This window comes from Oryzias latipes, chromosome 1 (genome assembly GCF_002234675.1).
Source record: "Oryzias latipes chromosome 1, ASM223467v1".
Taxonomy (NCBI): Eukaryota; Metazoa; Chordata; class Actinopteri; order Beloniformes; family Adrianichthyidae; genus Oryzias; species Oryzias latipes.
The window spans coordinates 2,149,915-2,168,521 of record NC_019859.2 but is presented as its reverse complement, the minus strand read 5'-3'; the positions used below and the strand labels follow the sequence as shown (position 1 = coordinate 2,168,521).

Genomic DNA, 18,607 nt, shown 5'->3' with positions numbered 1-18,607 from the left:
TCAAGTAGAGGCAGCTCGCAGGCGCGTGCAGGCGGAATGGCGGAACTTGTGTTTTCTTCAGCGAGATAAAAGAGTAAATAATCGGTTTTGGAGCAATACCGAAAACTCCAGATGAAGCAGTCCACAGCGGACAAGAGTCTCTTGAGTTTCAGCTCATGTCCAGCTCTGAATCTACCGGCAGTTTCCTAATAGAGCCTTCAAAAGTCACCCAAACCTCTGAAAGCTGAGCGCTGCTGAGCGACTTTAGCGAATATTCTGTCTCCTTAAATGCTTTTTTAAACGATCAAACTACTTGAAAAGTATGTCTATAATTGACCAACATGTTTAAAGTCTTGTTTAAAGTTACAGCAGATATGTGCTGTTTATCATTTTGTCATAAATGAAGTTAACTTGACGACAACAAACACAAAGATGGCAGCTGACAGCAGTAATAAATAGTTCTCCAATAAAAAACAATGACAAATGATTTTAGTTTATTTAATGACATCCCCAAAAGAAAATGTTCACTTTACGTTTAGGATCAGACAGTTTTAAACAGTTTAGATCAGGAGTCTGTCACATTGAGAGCTTTTTAGCCCAGTTTCTTACTGATCAGAGCCACAAAATCCCACTTCCTGCTTTAGAAAAACACACTTGATTGCTGTTTTTTTGACCATTAAGCCATTCGTTATAAATATAGATTCTGAATATTTAAAAAGTTTTTTTATAACAAATAATTTATAATAACATCTTTGACTTTGCACTGTCCACACTAGAGCTCCTCAAGTCCTCGTCTCAGCTGTTTCATTGCTTGTGAAACGCCCACTGACCTGCAAACAAACAGGAATGTTTAAAAAATGATAGACACATTTAGTAAACCCCAGGAGCCACAAACGGCAAACCACAAAATATTGACAAGTGTAAACTTAAAATAAGTCTTTATTCTCTTTGCATACTTTGTACAAAGTACAGTGAAATGGAGGTACTGTCACACCAGAATAAGAATCATGTTCTCCTTATAATGAACTAATTATGTGTACTTTTAATGGTAAATGGAAATGTCAGGAGGCGGCAACCTAGGGCAGGCATGCCAACTGTGGCACGGGGTTGGCATGCCGGGGTGTATTCTTTTGTGCATTATTTGTGTGAAGGTATGTAATTCATGTGCTATAGTTATTCATTACTTATGTTTGCTAGTTCTACGATGTTGATGCAGAGTAAAGTCTGAAGAAAAGAAAACCAAATTAACAGCAATGCAGGAACTCTAGTGCCTCTCGTCTGTGCAATAATGACCAAGCCGGCAAAACAATAATGGCAGATGTTTCTATTTCTAAAGACTTAATTAAAAGAAACCCCCCCAAAAAACCATGAAAACAATTTTAACTGAAAATAATTTTATTAAAAAAAACAGTTGGTTCTGCTGCTTATGTCACATTGTTGTGTTTTTCATGAATCATTCAAGAGAAAAAGTGACCAAGCTGAGAATCTTCTTGCATCAATTTCTATATATTTTTTTCTGTCTTCTCCAAGAAATTTCCTTATTTTGAGAATTGTTGAACTAAACTAAAGCAAACATGTCAATAACAGCAGAAGGTGAAGGTAAATCTGATTTTCCTTCATCAGGATGAGACTTTGTTGACGGTGCTGTAAAGAGCAAAATCCTCTGAATGTTCAGCTTCTGTTGTTCTGTAAGAAAAAGTAAATAAAGTTTAATTAATTTGCCAGTTTCTAAAGAAAATAAACTTGGTTGTCATGCAAGTTGCTCACTTTTTAGCTTCAGCAGATTTCTTGAATCCAACTGCAGATTATTCAACAGAGTTGTCCTCTGGTCTCTGTCTGGGTTTGGGATTTCTCCTGATGTTGGAGTACAGACATTCCTCCTGGTTCTTAGAGAAATGGATGCTGCTGTAATGAAGCTCAAGCTGCTCTTCTGCTGCTTCTGTTTCTGCAGATGGACTGTTGATGTCTGGACTCGTGTTGAGCTGCAGGACGAGAAGATCCACAAACTCACACCTTCCCCACCTGGACTTCAACTCTCATCTTCATGAGGCTGTTTGCTGTGAAATCATCTATTTTAAATCAGAATCCCTTCAAACCTCTTTTACTGGGAAATAAACATGGTTCAATGAGCCTTTTTTTAAAGCATACATTATTTTAGATATTCCCTTAAGGACCTGCTACTTCATATGATGTTAATGTTTGTTCATCTCTAGCTTCTGCTGCATGCAGACAAATAGAGATGAGTTGCACATCTGTATTTGTGGGCTCTCTGGTGGATGCTGTCTGACTGAAGGACGCCTCACAAAGACAAAGCTAACCTTTTTTACCTGAGTTCTGTTGGCAGCTCTCTTCTCCCGCTGCTCTGTGACACGCCTGTTTTTTCTGGTTTTGACGGTCAAAAAAGGACAAAGTCATTAAAAGACGCATGAATGTAAACTTCAGTCCAAACAGGTACTAAATAGTTCTTTACCTGATCCAAAGAAAGGCAGGGAGAAAGACAAACAACAAAACAGCAATTATGGTCTTTGCAGTTGCTGCTGATTTCCATGAATCTGGAAAGACAAAATTAAACTCTGAAAACCTAAAGTCACATGAACAGGGTTGTTGACCCCATACAGGTGCAGGATTTGGGGGTTAAAAAATGAGAAATCTGTGACACACCTGAATCTCGCCTACCAGACCCTTACTTACCCCCACAGGGTGTATAAGTGCTCACTATGACCTGTTGCCTGCGGCATGTCTGTAGTAAAATCTGCATTAACATTTTCTCTATGGGTTGACCAAGCGGTCTACGACCTTGATATATTTGGGCCACCTGTGTGCTCTGTACAGGTCTGAACGTTCTTCCACAGACAGCCTGTGAGGGTCACATTCTTTGATTTTTCCAGTGCGTTCAACACCATCCAGCCCTGGTTACTGGGTAAGAAGCTGCAGCAGATGGGTGTGGACGGTGGCTTGGTCTCCTGGATCATTGACTACTTGTCAGACAGGCCGCAGTTTGTCTGGTTGGGCGGTGTCCTGTCTGACGTGGTGACAAGCAGTGTGGGGGCCCCACAGGGAACTGTGCTCCCTCCCTTCCTGTTCACTTTGTACACCAGTTACTTCCGGTACAACTCAGAGTCATTCCATATTCAGAAATTTTCTGATGACTCCGCGGTTATCTGCTGCATTAATGGTGTGCGGGAGGAGGAGTACAGGGATCTTGTGGATAAATTTGTGAGATGGGCCAGAGCAAACCACCTGCTGCTCAATGTGGAGAAGACCAGAGAGATGACGATGGACTTCAGGAAGAAACCACCAGCTTCCCAGCCTCTCAGCATCTTTGGCAGAGATGTGGCAGAGGTAGAGGAGCACATGTACTTGGAAGTAACCATTGACAACAGACTAAGCTGGAAGAGCAACAGCACCGCTGTGTATAAGAAGGCCAGCAGCAGACTCCATTTCCTGAGGAGGCTAAGGTCCTTTTACCAGTCTGTTGTGGCTAGCACTCTGTTCTTCTCAGTGGTCTGCTGGGGGGGCAGCATATCTGCTAGGGACAGTAATAGACTGAACAAACTGATCCGAAGAGCTGGCTCCGTAATCGGTTGTAAAATGGACACATTTGAATCTGTGATGGAGAGGAGGACTTTAAATAAGGTCTTATCCATCATGGATAATACTGAGCATCCTCTCCATCCTGTACTGGATGGTCAGCAGAGCTCCTTCTCCAATAGGCTAAGGCAACTTCGCTGTCACACCAACCGCTTTAGGAGATCTTTCATACCTCACTCCATTGGACTCTATAACTTTTCATCCATGTGCAATAGATAAACTCATTTATGGTCTGTCTGTTTTTCTCTCCTGATGTGGCACGCAATACAACTGTTCTTTTTCACAGATGTTTCTTTCTGATTGATTGTGTTGGTTCTCTGTTGTCGTCTATTGTCTGTATGTTTGTATCTTGAGCCTAATGCCGACGCTGCAAAAACCCAATTTCCCAAGCTGGGATCAATAAAGTATCTTTATCTTATCTTATCTTATTCACCTGTAAGGACACTTGGAACTAAGGCCTTATATGGATTAAGGATGTTGTCATTTGCAGAGATTACGTCAGCAGACACACATTTTTGAAAGAACCAACCTGTTTCTGCTTCAATCAGATGTAAACTGGAGTTCAGACTTCCTCTTCTGTTCTCTGCTTCACAGTAATAAAAGCCACTGTGTTCAGCTCTTAAATCACTGATGGTCCAGTTTGGTCCAGATGCTTTTGGTGAGTCTTCATCCTTCTTGAACCAGGAGAAGTTAGCTGCTGGGTTAGCGTCACTGCTGCAGGTCAGAGTCACTGAACTGCCCTTAGAGATTTTACCAAAGACACTCACTGAGGGAATCCTGGGAGGATCTGAGATTTAAAACAAAAAACATGAATTTCTAGAAACCCTCAGTCAAAGAAAACCTAAATCTCTAAACCAGAGTCTAAACTTACACTGAACATCCAGGAGCAGAGGGGTCGAGCTGCTTTGTCCATGTTTGTTCTCAGACTTGCAGCTGTAATTTCCTGAGTGTTCAGACCTGATGGAGGAGAAATGAACTTTGTCTTCTGAAAGCAGAGGTCTGTTGTCTTTGAACCAGGTGTAGTTAGCTGCTGGGTTAGCATCACTGCTGCAGGTCAGAGTCACTGAACTGCCCTCCAGGACCTCAGCAGAGGGACTCACAGACACAGAGGAGGTTTCTGGAGGATCTGGACATAAAAATTCAAGTAATTTACTGAAGGTCAAACATCACAAAGATCTGAAGATTTATTCTGGTTCCTTTGTTGGACTCACATTCCACATTTATGAAGACATAGTCAGATGCTGCTTCTCCAAGTTTATTCTCAGCTACACAGTGGAATTTTCTGGAGTCAGAACGCTGGACGGACCTGAGGATCAGACTTTGATCCTCAAGGAGCAGAGTTTGGTTGTTTTTGTACCACCTGAATTTAGCTGCTGGGTTAGCATCACAGCTGCAGGTCAGAGTCACTGAACTGCCCTCCATAATCTCAGTCAGACTCATGGATACAGAAACGGACTTTGGAGCATCTGGAAGACAAAAAATGAAGCTCATGAAGGTTCACAGACAATAAACCAGAGGGAAACATCTGTACTGCTGGAGCTTTTGGAGCATCTGAGAACATCCATCCGTGTGCAAACACACATGCATGTAAAGAGATATACAACTAAAAAGTAACATGTCACTCAAAGATGAGAATCAAGCAGCTTTAAACACTTTGTTATAGACTCTGTCTCTATGTTAACTGCTGCTTGGTGGTCCTCAGTTCTTCAGGCTCCTTCTTCTCCTGCAGCATCTGGTTTACTTGAATCATTCAAGAAAAACTGCATTCTGATTTTGATTTCTGGAGTGATCAGGCCAACTTCCCGTCTGCTTCCACAGTTCCTCTGAGCCATGCAGCCCAACCCTTGTCCGGTAGTTCCATCAACCTCCTGTTTTCCAGCTATTCTTGCACTATTTTCTGCTGAACTCTTTGATGATTTATTGTCAATCAAGACTTGGATTCCCCTGATCCAACCTAAACTCGCCACCATTTCCCTTCAAGCCGGTTAACATGAAAACTGATCGATGTCTGAATGGTTCAGATTTTAGATAATTTAAACATAATAATCAGAATTAATTTTTAATGAGATATTTCAAGTTTTCTGATGAAACTAATCAAAGTTAAATTCAGGATTAATCATTTAACACTGGAGCTTTAGCTCAAGTGTTGACATTCTTTGAATTATTATAACTACAACTAGTTACACAATTAACGTAATTCTAGTATACTTTGAAGCAGAGAAAATGAGCTTTGCACTTCTTTGCAACACATGACTAACTTAATGTGTCGTATATTGATATAGTGTCAATTTGAAAATTCGCTTTTCTTCACCTCAGATTCATCTGATTCACGTTTATCATGTAAACAGTTTAGAGTTACGTCAAAGAGTGTTTGTTTGTTTAATTTACTTTTTTACTTGTTCTGTCCAACAACTGAGCAAACAGATGAGAGCTGAAGCCCTTTTGTTTTGGACAGATTTTACTATTACAAAAAGGGGTTATGAATCTTTGGATAGCCAGGGTGTAAATCAGGGTGGTTTTGTTTTTTCTATTTTTTATTTATTTGTTACATTTTGTACATTTACATATTATTTTTATTAAAGGGGAGGAAGAGGGGGAAAGTCTGTGTGTTTGTGTGTGGGTGGGGTGGGCGGGGGTTGAAGAAAAATAAATAAAGAGGGAGGGGGAGAAAGTGCCATGGTTTTTTTTTTTTTTTTTCAAATTGACTTTATTTATCCCACAATGGGGAAATTGTTCTCCGCAATTTATGCAAAGACAAATATTACATACAAACGTGAAATTCTGACACTAAGAGAAGCTGAATATATCTGTCCTTTGATACACTGTGGGTTAGCCAGACCAGGAGAAACCCCGGACCAGGAGCACCCCTAATGACGGGACCAATGAGTTAAATCACTAGAGGAGACATCACGTGATTCCTCATGGGAGGAGAGCACCGCCATCTTGGTGAGGTCAAGTCACTGCTGCAGTGCATGCATGTGAACACATTTTTTGCAAAATACCACTTCATTTTGCGGGTTTCAACTGCCAAAATCAGAGAAATGAGTCCACGAAGGAGGAAGGCATAACATTTCACAGGTAAGAGGAGTCCCCCGTACAGGGGCCCCTTCGGCACCGGGAGGTATAGGCGAGCCCACACTACAGTACCCTCTACAGCCCCCCCTCACCCAACACATTCCTCAACCCCTCCTCCCTAATCCCCCTCCACTGTCCTTCCCACTCTGCAAAAGGGAGGGTGAGCCCCAGAGGGGACTGGCGAGGTAGCCCCCAGGCCTGTCCCCACCCATCCACTCTCTCACAAACACACATTTTTCTGGTTGCCCCTGCCCCCGACACTACACAGTAACCCCCTCCAGCCAGCCGACCCCCCAGCATTGCACGCCCGGCCACCGTCTCGGCTAACAGGGTCCCCACACGCCAGGCTAAATAAATAAATAAATAAAATACTACAAAAAATGAAATTAAGAACAACAACAACAATAATTCGTTCATTCGTTAAACAAGTTTGAAATATCCAATACATTTTGCTCAACTTCATGACTGTGTCCCACTTTTTTTTCATTCTTTTCAAAAAATTACAGTTTTATATCTTTATGTTTGCAGCCTGAAATGTGGCAAAAGGTTGAAAGGTTCAAGGGGGCGAATACTTTCGCAAAGCACTGTATATATTCTTCTTTAGTATGCATCTTTTTTGCTACTGCAACTAATACTCCAGAGAAACTTATTGTCCAAAACATACAATATTTATATTTGTTTTTGTCAGAGAAAAAGATAAGAAAGGTTTCGGATATCCGTCATCATTTTTTCAAAATTCCCTGTCAGTCCAACAGTATTGATTTCATTAAATAACTTTAAAGGAACTGTGAATCATGATTTCTTTATGTGATTTTTAAGATCAAAGTCTATATGATGATAAACAAACTGCTTTTGACAGAGGCGATGACAGAAGACACTGTTGACATTGACTTACAGACTTCAGGTAAGCGGTGACCCTGGTAAGAACAGGAGTAGGAGGCTTCAGGAGAAACAGGTTTTCTGTAATAAGAAGAAGTTTCTCCCTGAACTTCCTGTCCATTCATGAACCACACGAAGGAAAGGTGATGCAGAGGAAAGCAGCTGCTGTGACAAACCAGTTCCTGTCCAGACCGGATCACCTGCATACGAGGATCTGACAACACAAAGAATGTCATGGAAAAACTGTACTTTGACAACTGTAACTAAAATGTAGGTGACAGGTTTGTGTTCATCTGTACCAACAACAGTGAGAGTTGTTCCAGGGAAATCTCTGCCCCACCATGTTGTTTTACACCGATACTCATCTGCATCACTGTCTGTCAGGTCACTGATGGTCAGACTTGATTGATCTCGATACATTTTTACTTGAAACCGATTTTCAGATGAATCATGTCCTCCAGTGTTCTGGTAGTAGTGCTGCTGACCACGAACACTGAACCAGGATTCTAATGAATCTGAGCTTTCACTTTGAAAAGAACAAGAAATGGTCACTGTTGATCCTCTGAAGGCACAGATGCTTCTTTCAGTGTAAGACACTTTGTTGCATGAACTCCCATAAACACCTGGAAAACAAATGTCATTCATTTAATACAACAACCTTTTAATTTCACTAACTTTCTGTTTTTGAATAAAATCAGGGGTGTTGTAATCATTTTGGTTCAGAGACCTAACTGGTTTTATCTAAAGGGGTCGGATCAGTAAACACACTACCAATAACTTACTAACAATAAGTCCAAGTTTTTCGTTTGTTTCATTGTAAAGAAGTACGGTAGTATTTTGTTAAAAAAAAAAAAAAACGTTTTATTTGATCAGACTGTAAGACTTGTGAAGAAACATTATATGTCATGAGAACTTTGTCTCCATTTAAAATGCATTTGTGTTTGATTGTGAACTGGCACAGAACATTTAGCTACAGGTGCACTATATTACCAAAAGTATTGGCTCCCCTGCCCTAACCCATATATGAACTGAAGTGCAATCCAGTGACGTGCAGTGAGGCTGATGGCTGGTAAGGCCCTGACTCCTCTGGAGTCAGATTTACAATTGCAAGAACTGAGTATTTCACCATTCATCCAACAGCAGCTAACAGCTTATAAAATCCACACAAGAACATATTTGTCCTACATAGAATATTTATTTTATAGACATGGATAGAACACTCTTCTTGTGTATAAATTATTCATAAATACAGTAAACAAATTAAAGTATACAGATGTGTTCAGGACACATTTCATTTGACCCCCAGTAACAATTTCTGGTATTTTTCCAACTTCATATTCTGGTGCTTTAATGTTATTAAATGAAGACAAGTCTTGACAATCTTGACAGGTGAGGCTGTGCCTCACCTGTCAAGATTGTAATTAGGGGGGTGTAAAAAAAACAATAATTTGATGCATTTTTGTGGTTCAGGCCCAAGCTGATTCAAAGGTTTGACACTCTTGATTGTATAAATTTCATTAACAATATATTCGATTTATTTTTATTGTTCTTGTGGGATGCATATGTGCTGGGTTTTTATGTGTGTGTTGGTTTTTTTAATGATCTTTGCTATTGTAACTACTATTTTTTATTTTACTATTATTTATTTTATTATGGAAAGCACTTTGAAATGCTGTGTAGCAGGACCAGTGCTATACAAATAAAGTTGAATTTGAATTTTTGAATATGAGTTTAACATAATCTGCTTAGTAAGTTACTGTACGTGAACTTACACACAACAGGAGAGTGGAAAGACTCGTGTCCTCTTACAGCACAGGAAACACTGTCTCCAGCGTAAATGTAAGCTGAGTACTTTTGTTCTGATCCATCCGTGATTATTTCACCATTTTTGTACCACACGTAGGAAGAATGAGGAAGAACACAACTGCTTTTGCACAAAATGTCAAACCATGCACATTGACTAAACCAGCACTCCTCAATTGTTTGACTCTGCACTTGGAGATCTGGAAAAATACAGAAAATCAGAAACAGTTAACGTTAAACCCTTAATTCTGGATAACATGACACACAAACCAAAACGTTGTTCCAAACAGAATTAAGAAATTAAAAAAATAAAATAAAAGATCTTAGACTAAATGGATAACCCATGAGTAAAACCCAGATTCCACATTTAACTCTGTTCTCTGACTCCTGTAAACGGTGTTTCATCATCATGAACTCCAGCTTCATCCAGCTTCAATTTGACCACCTCTCCAGGTAGAAGCGGGAGAGGTGAGTTCAAGAGTTAGTTCAGCTGAACGAGGTCATGTGTGACAGATTTCACCAATCACCATGGAAACTGTTCCAACCTAATGTTCCTGCATTGACTGAGCTGGAATGCCCCTAGTGGCTGTTATTGGTATGGCGTCTCTTCAGATCTAAAGATGGGTCAGGCTGATTTAAAATTTGGTTTGGACTGTTCTCTCTGCTGTATTGTTGGACAGAAGGTTATGTCTTGGAAAACTACCTAATACCATTAATCAGGGTCATCACAAGGTTCTCCTGGACCAAGTTCAAGCAAAGCTTCCTTTCTCCATGAGAGAATAAATATGTAAGGTAATAAAAATCTGCTGCAGCAGGAGGCTGCAAGTCTGCAAGAGCATTTATGGAAACAAGTAATTATATCTAAAGAAAAAAGTAATGTTTATGGCAAACTGTTCATTGAGACTCACAAAAAATATTTACCTGTTGCAGTCAGAAAGACTCCTGGTTAACCAGTTGAACTCCCACCGGGTTGGTTTGTCTCAAACCTGAACTTGTACTCAGCAAAGTCATTCAGTCTCAGACCACTGATCCTCAGTGAGCAGCTCTTTTCAGAAAAGTGATATGTGACTCTGCCTGCATAGTCAGGATCTTCTCTCAGGTCCAGTGGGTTTTTGTCCTTCAGTTTAGTAAACCAGAATTCTCTCTGAACAACAGTTTTCTTGTAACTTATCCAGGGTGGGTATGTGTAGGTGCAGGATATTTCCACTGTGGATCCTTCAAAGGCACAGATGCGTTTGGAGGCGTATTCCACTCCCCATGTTTGACTATGAATCCCTGAAAAAGATTAGAAACCAGAATCACTTTGATGCAGAATTCTTTTTAAAAAAAAATTTAATTTAACTGCAGTTGATGCAGCAAATGTTCTGACAGATATATTGCTGATATACGCTTCCAGTGAAGTTTATGGAAATACTGGAGGAACTGTCTTTTTAGTTGTCCTTGTAACTAATCTTTAATGGTGTGATATGTGTAAGTAATGTTTTTCTCTTGTTATTTTATTATTATACTTTTCATTAATTTATTCTTTATTAACTATTGTAATTTTTCGTCTGTTGTTTACTAGTGCACTCTTGATACTGAATTTTTTATGGAGAGGATCTTTGTACTCCTTTATAGACCATTTACGCACTTCCCCATTTTCCGAACAGAAATACGTCAATGAAGTGTATTAGAACTTCCTGTTATCATAGCAGCAGATACGAAAAACGGCGGAGTCGTAGAGTCGCAGTTGTTGTGTTCTATGCTGTTCGTCTTCCAACCAAAAACAGTCCTACTTTTCGTTTCATTCTTTTCCTGTGGATCCAAACCTGAAACCCAAATGGATACAGGCGATCCGAACAGAGGAGACGTCTAGTTTTAATGTAAAAACAGGTAGCACCTATGTCTGCAGCCAGCACTTTGCTCCGGATGATTACAGTGGTGGCTGCGTCGTTCGTCGCCTGAAGAGAGGTGTTGTCCCGAGCCTATTCCCTTGGAACAACTTTACTGCTTCTTTGAGAAGGGAGTCAGTATATGACAGAACCTTTAAACGTCAGTCTATACAGCTATGCTGTGAAGATAGCGACATGGTGGCTAAGGCAGTAAAGATGGATCACGACTACTTGACGCACGAAATTTTACTAATGTTATCCTACATCTGTAACATAATCTAATGCTGTCTAGCTGTAAGGGGCCAGAGATGGGCAGTAGGGGATAGCGGCGCACAACCTAACGCTTTTTGACTTTCTCCATTTTTGTAAACCTACTTTGGGTTTAGAGGTTTTTTTCCCCCAAATTAATTTTATAAAACGACCATATAACAGTTTAAAATGTAGTATGATCTAATATAAAAAATATACAAGAAATCCTAAAATATTTTCTCAATAAAATAGAATTATTAAGTGCTCATATAAAATAATGTAATTAAAAAAAATAATGAAACAATTTATTGATATGGCACCTAGTAAATACACTAAGTTTCACCATACTAGCATGTGTGGAAGTATTTAAAACAAGTGTGTTACAACTGGCCATGTGTTAGGTTGTGTCCCGCTCTCCCCTATTTTAATTACATGTATTTGATTACTTTTGAGTGTTTTGTCATTTGTATTTTCCTTAACAAAAATAAATGAACTTTAATTTGTAATTAAATACTTAAAATACTTTTTGAAACATGATTACTGTGCTGTGTTGAAAGGTAGCATAAATATGTTAAGACTGGTTTTTAATTTCTTTATCTTTACAGGTGCCCTGGATGAGGCTTTGGATTACATCCATGACCTAGCCAAGTTGCAAAACACTGGTCTACCACCCTCTACTCTCTTCAGCTGATACTGTTCGTCAGACGACCAAATAAGTTTCTACACCAAATTTCCATCCGAGAGTGTTTCTACTATTTTTTGGGAGTCGATTGCACCATCTGCACATAGACTGGTGTACTGGACCAAAGCACAGAAGGCAGGTGAGGAATGCTGCGAAGATACCATCATGCCAATAATAGATAAGTTCTTGATGTACTCTATGCAGGTTGCTGTTGGCATGAAGGAGCAGCTCATTGCTGACATGTTTAACCCTTGTGCTATCCTAGGCACTTTACCGTTGGGAGTTGGGTCATCTAGACCCACTAGACAGTGCGCTGAACCTTTTTTCTTCAATGATTTGTGATCTTCACTGGTGTCAATGGATTACATGAAATCTTTCCACCTTTATCCACCTTTGTCATGGTAGGGAGAAGACGTCAATGGAAGGGTGGGGTCATCTAAGATAGCACAAGGGTCAATGTGAGCATTGCCAGGGTTAGCAGGGTAACCATCACCTGGGCCAATTATCTTTTTATGATGCTGAGCTCACTTCCCATCTGGATAAGCAGGGAAAAGGTTAAGTTCACGACAAATTCCAGAGCTACTGTCCCAATGTCCGAGTGATACTGGACTGCACAGAAATTGCCCTAGAGACAGCCTCATCACTGACCTTACAGTCAGAAACATTTTCAAGTTACAAAAACAGGACACCATTGAAAGGGCTAATTGGAGTTTCTCCCAATGGTTTGGTGACTTTCATTTCACCCCTGTACACTGGGTGCATCTCAGAAAAGGATATCACCAGGATCAGTGGAGTCCTTCCCTTGCTGGAGCCAGCAGATGATGTCATGATGGACAAAGGGTTCCTCATTCAAGACCTCCACACTGACATTGGATCTATGCTCATCATTCCACCTTTTGAGCATTCAGCTCAATTTAGCAAGGAGGAAACGGAACAAACCCAAGCCATTGCCTGCCTCATTATTATAGTTGAAAGAGTGATCGGTAGGATAAAGTCCTTTCACATCTGGGACTCTCCCGTGCCGCTCACACTGATTGCCAATGTGAATCAGATCTGGCTTAACTGCTGTGTTTTGGCAAATTATCAAGGACCTTTTTGTTTTGAAGAGTGAATTAATGTTTGGTATGTAAATAATGTATAATGTATAAATACTATGTAAATATGTTAGTGTTCCCACATTCTTAAAAATCGAATTAAATATAAGTGTTATATTCTTAATATTTATGGCCCGCAGCAGTCACAGAGTGCAAGGACCATATTGTAACTGCTACGAGGGTCGAACACTCAAAAAGGTCCAAAACGTAAAAAAACGTGTCAAAATGCCAAAAAATTAGGTCAAAAGTCGCCAAAAGCACAAAATGACACAACAATTGTGTAACACAACAAAAATACACCCACACACGCACAACACCACCGCAGAAACGTCAAAATTGTAATCGCAAAAATGACGACAAAAACACAAAAAAGCCCCAAAAAGCCCTCAAAGGAAGGGTTTAAGGCCAAGAAGACATGCCAGGCATATAGTAAAAGATAGGCTGCATTGAAATCCATAGGAAACCTAACCGCAAAAACTTCTTATTGTTTTTCAAATGTTTTTTTTATTATGGCCCGCAGCAGCAGTCACACTGACTGCAAGGACCATATTGTTTTCGCAGTTGGAACGACTTTGCCGCCTTTCAGCGAGAATGTGACCCCCGCCGCATACTCGAAATTTCACCAAAATGTGCACACACCTGGGATGAATTGCAAATGAATTTTCCACAAAGTCAATGTCATCCCCCCAAAGACGATGACATCACGGCCAGCAATCCCATCAAAAAAAGTGAATGGCCCAAAATCGCATATGGGGCCGAACAAAATGTACTCAAAAATGCAGTTGCGAAACCAAAACACGCATGTTGGGGATATCCCAAAGAAGTTTTGAAATACTTATGGGAAGGCAACACGACCTACGGCTTGGCGGCCATTTTGTGGCGAACTCTGAGAATTGGCGACTTTTGTGTTTTTTGACAATATGGGAAAACGACACTTTTGTTTGAGCGATTTTCACGCAATTGCACACACTTGTTGCCAGCTCCAGCCTACAAACACCAATTCAATTCAATTCAATTCAATTTTATTTGTATAGCCCAAAATCACAACAACAGTCGTCTCGAAGTGAAACATGAACTCAAAAGGATCATGAATACAAAGAGTTCAATAGGAAAATACTAAAATTAACTAACAAACTGACTAAGCTATACTGGCATCCCTGCCCTTAGACCCCTTTCGTGACAAGGAAAAACTCCTAAAAAAAACGGATTCCGGAAAAAACGAAGAAACCTCACGGGTTCCCACATGAAGGAGGGATCCTCCCCCAGGACGGACAGGCGATTTACCAGAACTCTTAGAGAAGAATTAACTTATCTAAATCTACAACTACATATATAAAGTCCAGCAGACGAGCTTCATCCAGCCGTGGTTATCGGGACAGTCAGGGGCGCGAGTCGAGCCAGAGACAGGAACCACAGCCAGGTGTAGGAGCAGGAGCAGAGACGAGGTACACAGTCAGGAACAGGAGCACGGATGAGCCAACTGGAGTCTGGAAGCACTCCCACTCCCCAGGAAGTGTCCCACAGAAGTGTCGTTGAGCTTTGACCTTGGGAAAAGGCCGCCATCTGCAATTTTCTCTAAAAAGCACCTTTTGCACCAGATACAAACAAAAACTCGTCCTATGGATTTTTTGCCATTGTCTCGTAACTTCTCAGCAATCCATAGCAAGGTGATGTGGACAAAATGTTGGAATTAGAAGTTGTAGATTTGTGAATGGCGTGCGCGTTGCCATCTTAGCTAGCTCGCCCATTTTTTATCAGAACGTCGTGAAGAGGAAATATGCAATTCCCTGACCCACGCTGAACAAAATGATGTTACGCACGACAAGATCGATAAAGGAATGTGGGCGTGGTAAGCAAAAAACCGTTGCAAAGAAATGTGCTGACTCAGCAAAAACGACAAAATTCTGAACTTTTTTTATAGAATTGACTAACGAAACCAATATACCCTTGTCCGGAAGTTTTGAAATCATTACGGGATGGGGACACCACCTACGGTTTGGCGGCCATTGTGCGCCAAAATCTGCAATCTCGCCATTTTAGAGTAATGTGTTATTCTGAGTTGATGATGCTGATCGCAATTGTAACACTTTTAGCCACATTAGCATAATTGACATGGTTAGCATAATTAGCAAATGCAGTTTTGACTTGCCTTGATCAAAGGTGGGCGGTTAGGGGGGTGAGGGCGGTGAGGGCGGCGGTGGTGCATAGAGTTGGGCATGGAAGGCAGGTTGTGTCTGCGGGCCATACAACACCGTTTGCAGCTTTAATTATGGCCCGCAGCAGTCACAGACTGCAAGGATCATATTGTAATTGCTACGAGGGTCGAACACTCAAAAAAGTTCAAAACGTCAAAAAAATGTGTCAAAACGCCAAAAAAGGAGGTCAAAAGTCGCCCAAAGCACAAAATGACACAACAATTGTGTAACGCAACAAAAATACACACACACACACACAACACCACTGCACAAATGTCAAAATGTAAACAAAGCTCGTGCTTTTGTGTCAACTCGAATAAAAAATGAAATATTGAGTGAGAATCAAAATTATGATATAGACACGTATACTATAGTTTACACAAACTTATTATCTTTTATCATTAGTGTGCATGCTGGAAACAAACAGCATATTTTCAATGATAAAGTAAACGTTTTTAGAGGCAGGAACATTTTAAATCCACATTTCAGCACAGTTTGTATTTCACTTCAGCACTTTCAGACAAGAAAAGGAGGTGTTACTCATGAATGTCATTGTCTTTTCTTTTGCAGGAGCTAATTGAAGTAGACAGTGAGGTTGTCTTTGAGTTGGCCTCCTATATCCTACAAGTAAGAAAACGTTTACTAATTTGTGTGATTGTAGTTTTTATGTCCACATTAACATTTGTTGTTCAAAGGTATACTTTTGTCCACGAATTGCAGTAAACAATTTGATGGTGACTGTTGTATCTTCATGATTGTGTGACCATGCATGAGGATTGTAAAACGTACTTCGTGTTGACCTGCGATCAGATGAAAGTCAGAGGTTTGCTGTCAACCAACTGAACAGAGCATCAGAAGATCCCCACTGCTCTGAAAAACTCCTCTTTTCTCTCTGTCTTTGAAGGTTTTTATGTTTTACATATAAAAAAGAATTTAAAATGATGGTTTTTGATTACAGCTTAATAACAGAATGAAAGGAAAAAAGTATTCTTTTCTCCCATATACTTTAATCAAATCTCTTTTAATATATTTGTTCATAAAATCACTTTGTTTTAAAAATAAATCAACTTTTTAATGTATTTTATCAAAAGTTACTGAAATCTTTCACAGACAATAATAGACAGAAATAAAGATCCTTCTGTTTCTGTCGATTATTTTAGTTTTTGTTTTGCAAAGTGAACTCACAAACTTCAGGAGTAAGATGCATCCCATAATATCTCAGAGTACAAGAGATCCTGTCTGTGGAAGAAGTGCAGCGTCTGAACGTGAATGTCTGACTGGTTTTAGACGGAATCGTTGATCTGGTTTCTTCTCTGCTTATAAAAACTGTTTATTGAAGCATTTTAGTCTCAAGCTCATCAGTCAGAGTCAGAATGTGAGTTCTGAGGAGAAAATCACCAACTTTAGGATGAATGAACATTTGGTTATAATGGAAAGAATTGATCGTTTTGTATTTTTTGTTAAACTTTAAATGAATTCTAAATTAGTTTAGTTTCTGCTTAAAGCTTCATTTCACAACCACATTTGACTCGAGGTTCTCCTCAAAAGACACTTAGTTTTAAAAGTCCAATTATTCCAACATAATTCAAAGTGTATTTTGGTAAAAGAAAAAAAAAAAACATAAGTAACAGATTAAAATGAAGCATTTAGCGAGTGTAGTGAGAATACAAAAGATGACAGTGGAGAGAAAAACTCCCAAAACAGAAGATCAGGAAGAAAGTTGCAGCATCCATCCCTCCATCCATCCATCCATCCATCCATATCTGCTTCCAGGTTTCTTTAGGTCTCAGCAGCATTAAGGTTGTTAGATTTTTACCTGCAAACCAGCAAAGAACAACAACAAATCCTCTCAGTGCTGCAGTCAGACTCATGGCGTCTCCTCTCTCTGGGTTCCTTTCTTCAGAGTTCATGAGCTGCAGAAAGAGTTTCAGAGAAAGAGTGCTGCTTTCCATCCTGTAAATGGAGAGGAGGAGTTTGCAGAAGTTACTCTTCCTCTTTCCACCATTAGCATGCATGAACGGAAACAGAGGTGTCAATATAGCAACTGAAGTGACAGAATAAAATGTTCTTGAATTTTCTTAAGAAGAAAAAGGAACCAACAGACTGTTGGATGTTAAAACTCATTTTAGACAAAAGATCAAGTTTGCACAGAATTGCCTTTTATTCATCAACTCTGCAGAGGAAGAGGAGTCAGAAGATCTGAAGAAAATCTTCATTTACTGCAGAAAACAGTTTTTTATTCTATAAACTTTGACACACAAGCATAACATTTGAGAACAATACAGTGATGCATCCTGGGAAATATGTGAAACTGACAACTCACAATAAATGTGTATGTGGCATGCACATATATGAGACTTTCAGCAAAATAAAAACAAAAAAAAGAATTATTATACGAACTTCAAAAAGTAATGAAAGTTTTCTGCACCATAAAATGTTAAATCATTATAAACTTTTACTTTGCTTTAAGACTATTTTAACAAATGTACCTGCTCAACTTAATCTGGCTTTAATGTGACTTTTGTAATTGTTTAACTCTTTAACTCATTATTTATTCATTAATTCATCTATTTTCTGCAGTTAATGTTTCTCCAGTTTTTGCTGTGTACTTATGTTTTTAATATACTACACTTTCTAGTGTTACTATATTCATGATATTTAAAGTTATGTTTTAATAATTTCATTTATTTTTATTGTTATGTCTTATTTTATTTCATTATCACTATTGTTCGCTTTTTATTATTCATATTCTGATGTTGTTTCTTACAGTGTTTCCTCTTGGCCCATCTTGGAATAAGAAGGTAGAGACTAAGTTTAGAGAAGCAGTGCTCTTGGTTGTAAGTGTGTGGCTCTTAAAAGAGCCGTTGTGTTGTTGGTGGATCATTAAGGATCTACTTGGTCTTGGCGGGCTTCTCTGTATTCTTGGGCAGCAGAACCGCCTGGATGTTGGGCAGCACGCCGCCCTGAGCGATGGTGACTCTGCCCAGCAGCTTGTTGAGCTCCTCGTCGTTGCGGACAGCCAGCTGCAGGTGACGGGGGATGATCCTGGTCTTCTTGTTGTCGCGGGCGGCGTTTGACAGTCAAAAATTGACAAAGTTATTAAAAGACGCATGAATGTAAACTTCAGTCCAAATAGTTACTAAATAGTTCTTTACCTGATCCAAAGAAAGGCGGGGATAAAAAAAACAA

The 18,607-nt window shown here is 39.7% G+C and overlaps 1 protein-coding gene across 2 annotated transcripts; it reads right to left on the bottom strand.

The window, feature by feature from the left end:
- Window positions 1–900: 900 nt before the first annotated feature.
- On the bottom strand, window positions 901–17,337 carry LOC110015796 (B-cell receptor CD22-like). Of its 2 annotated transcripts, none has more exons than XM_023957743.1 (12): window positions 17,235–17,337; window positions 10,249–10,602; window positions 9,297–9,527; window positions 7,824–8,147; window positions 7,541–7,738; window positions 4,782–5,036; window positions 4,442–4,696; window positions 4,100–4,357; window positions 2,450–2,531; window positions 2,298–2,361; window positions 1,747–1,961; window positions 901–1,665 (listed from the first exon to the last, which is right to left on the bottom strand). In XM_023957743.1, the coding sequence occupies exons 4-11, from the start codon at window positions 7,942–7,944 to the stop codon at window positions 1,785–1,787; spliced, it is 1,410 nt and encodes a 469-aa protein (XP_023813511.1). In that variant the 5' UTR covers window positions 7,945–8,147; window positions 9,297–9,527; window positions 10,249–10,602; window positions 17,235–17,337; the 3' UTR covers window positions 901–1,665; window positions 1,747–1,784. The 2 variants fall into 2 exon arrangements, with proteins under 2 accessions (XP_023813511.1, XP_023813530.1); XM_023957762.1 differs by having other exon boundaries at window positions 2,307–2,361.
- Between the last annotated feature and the right edge of the window lie 1,270 nt (window positions 17,338–18,607).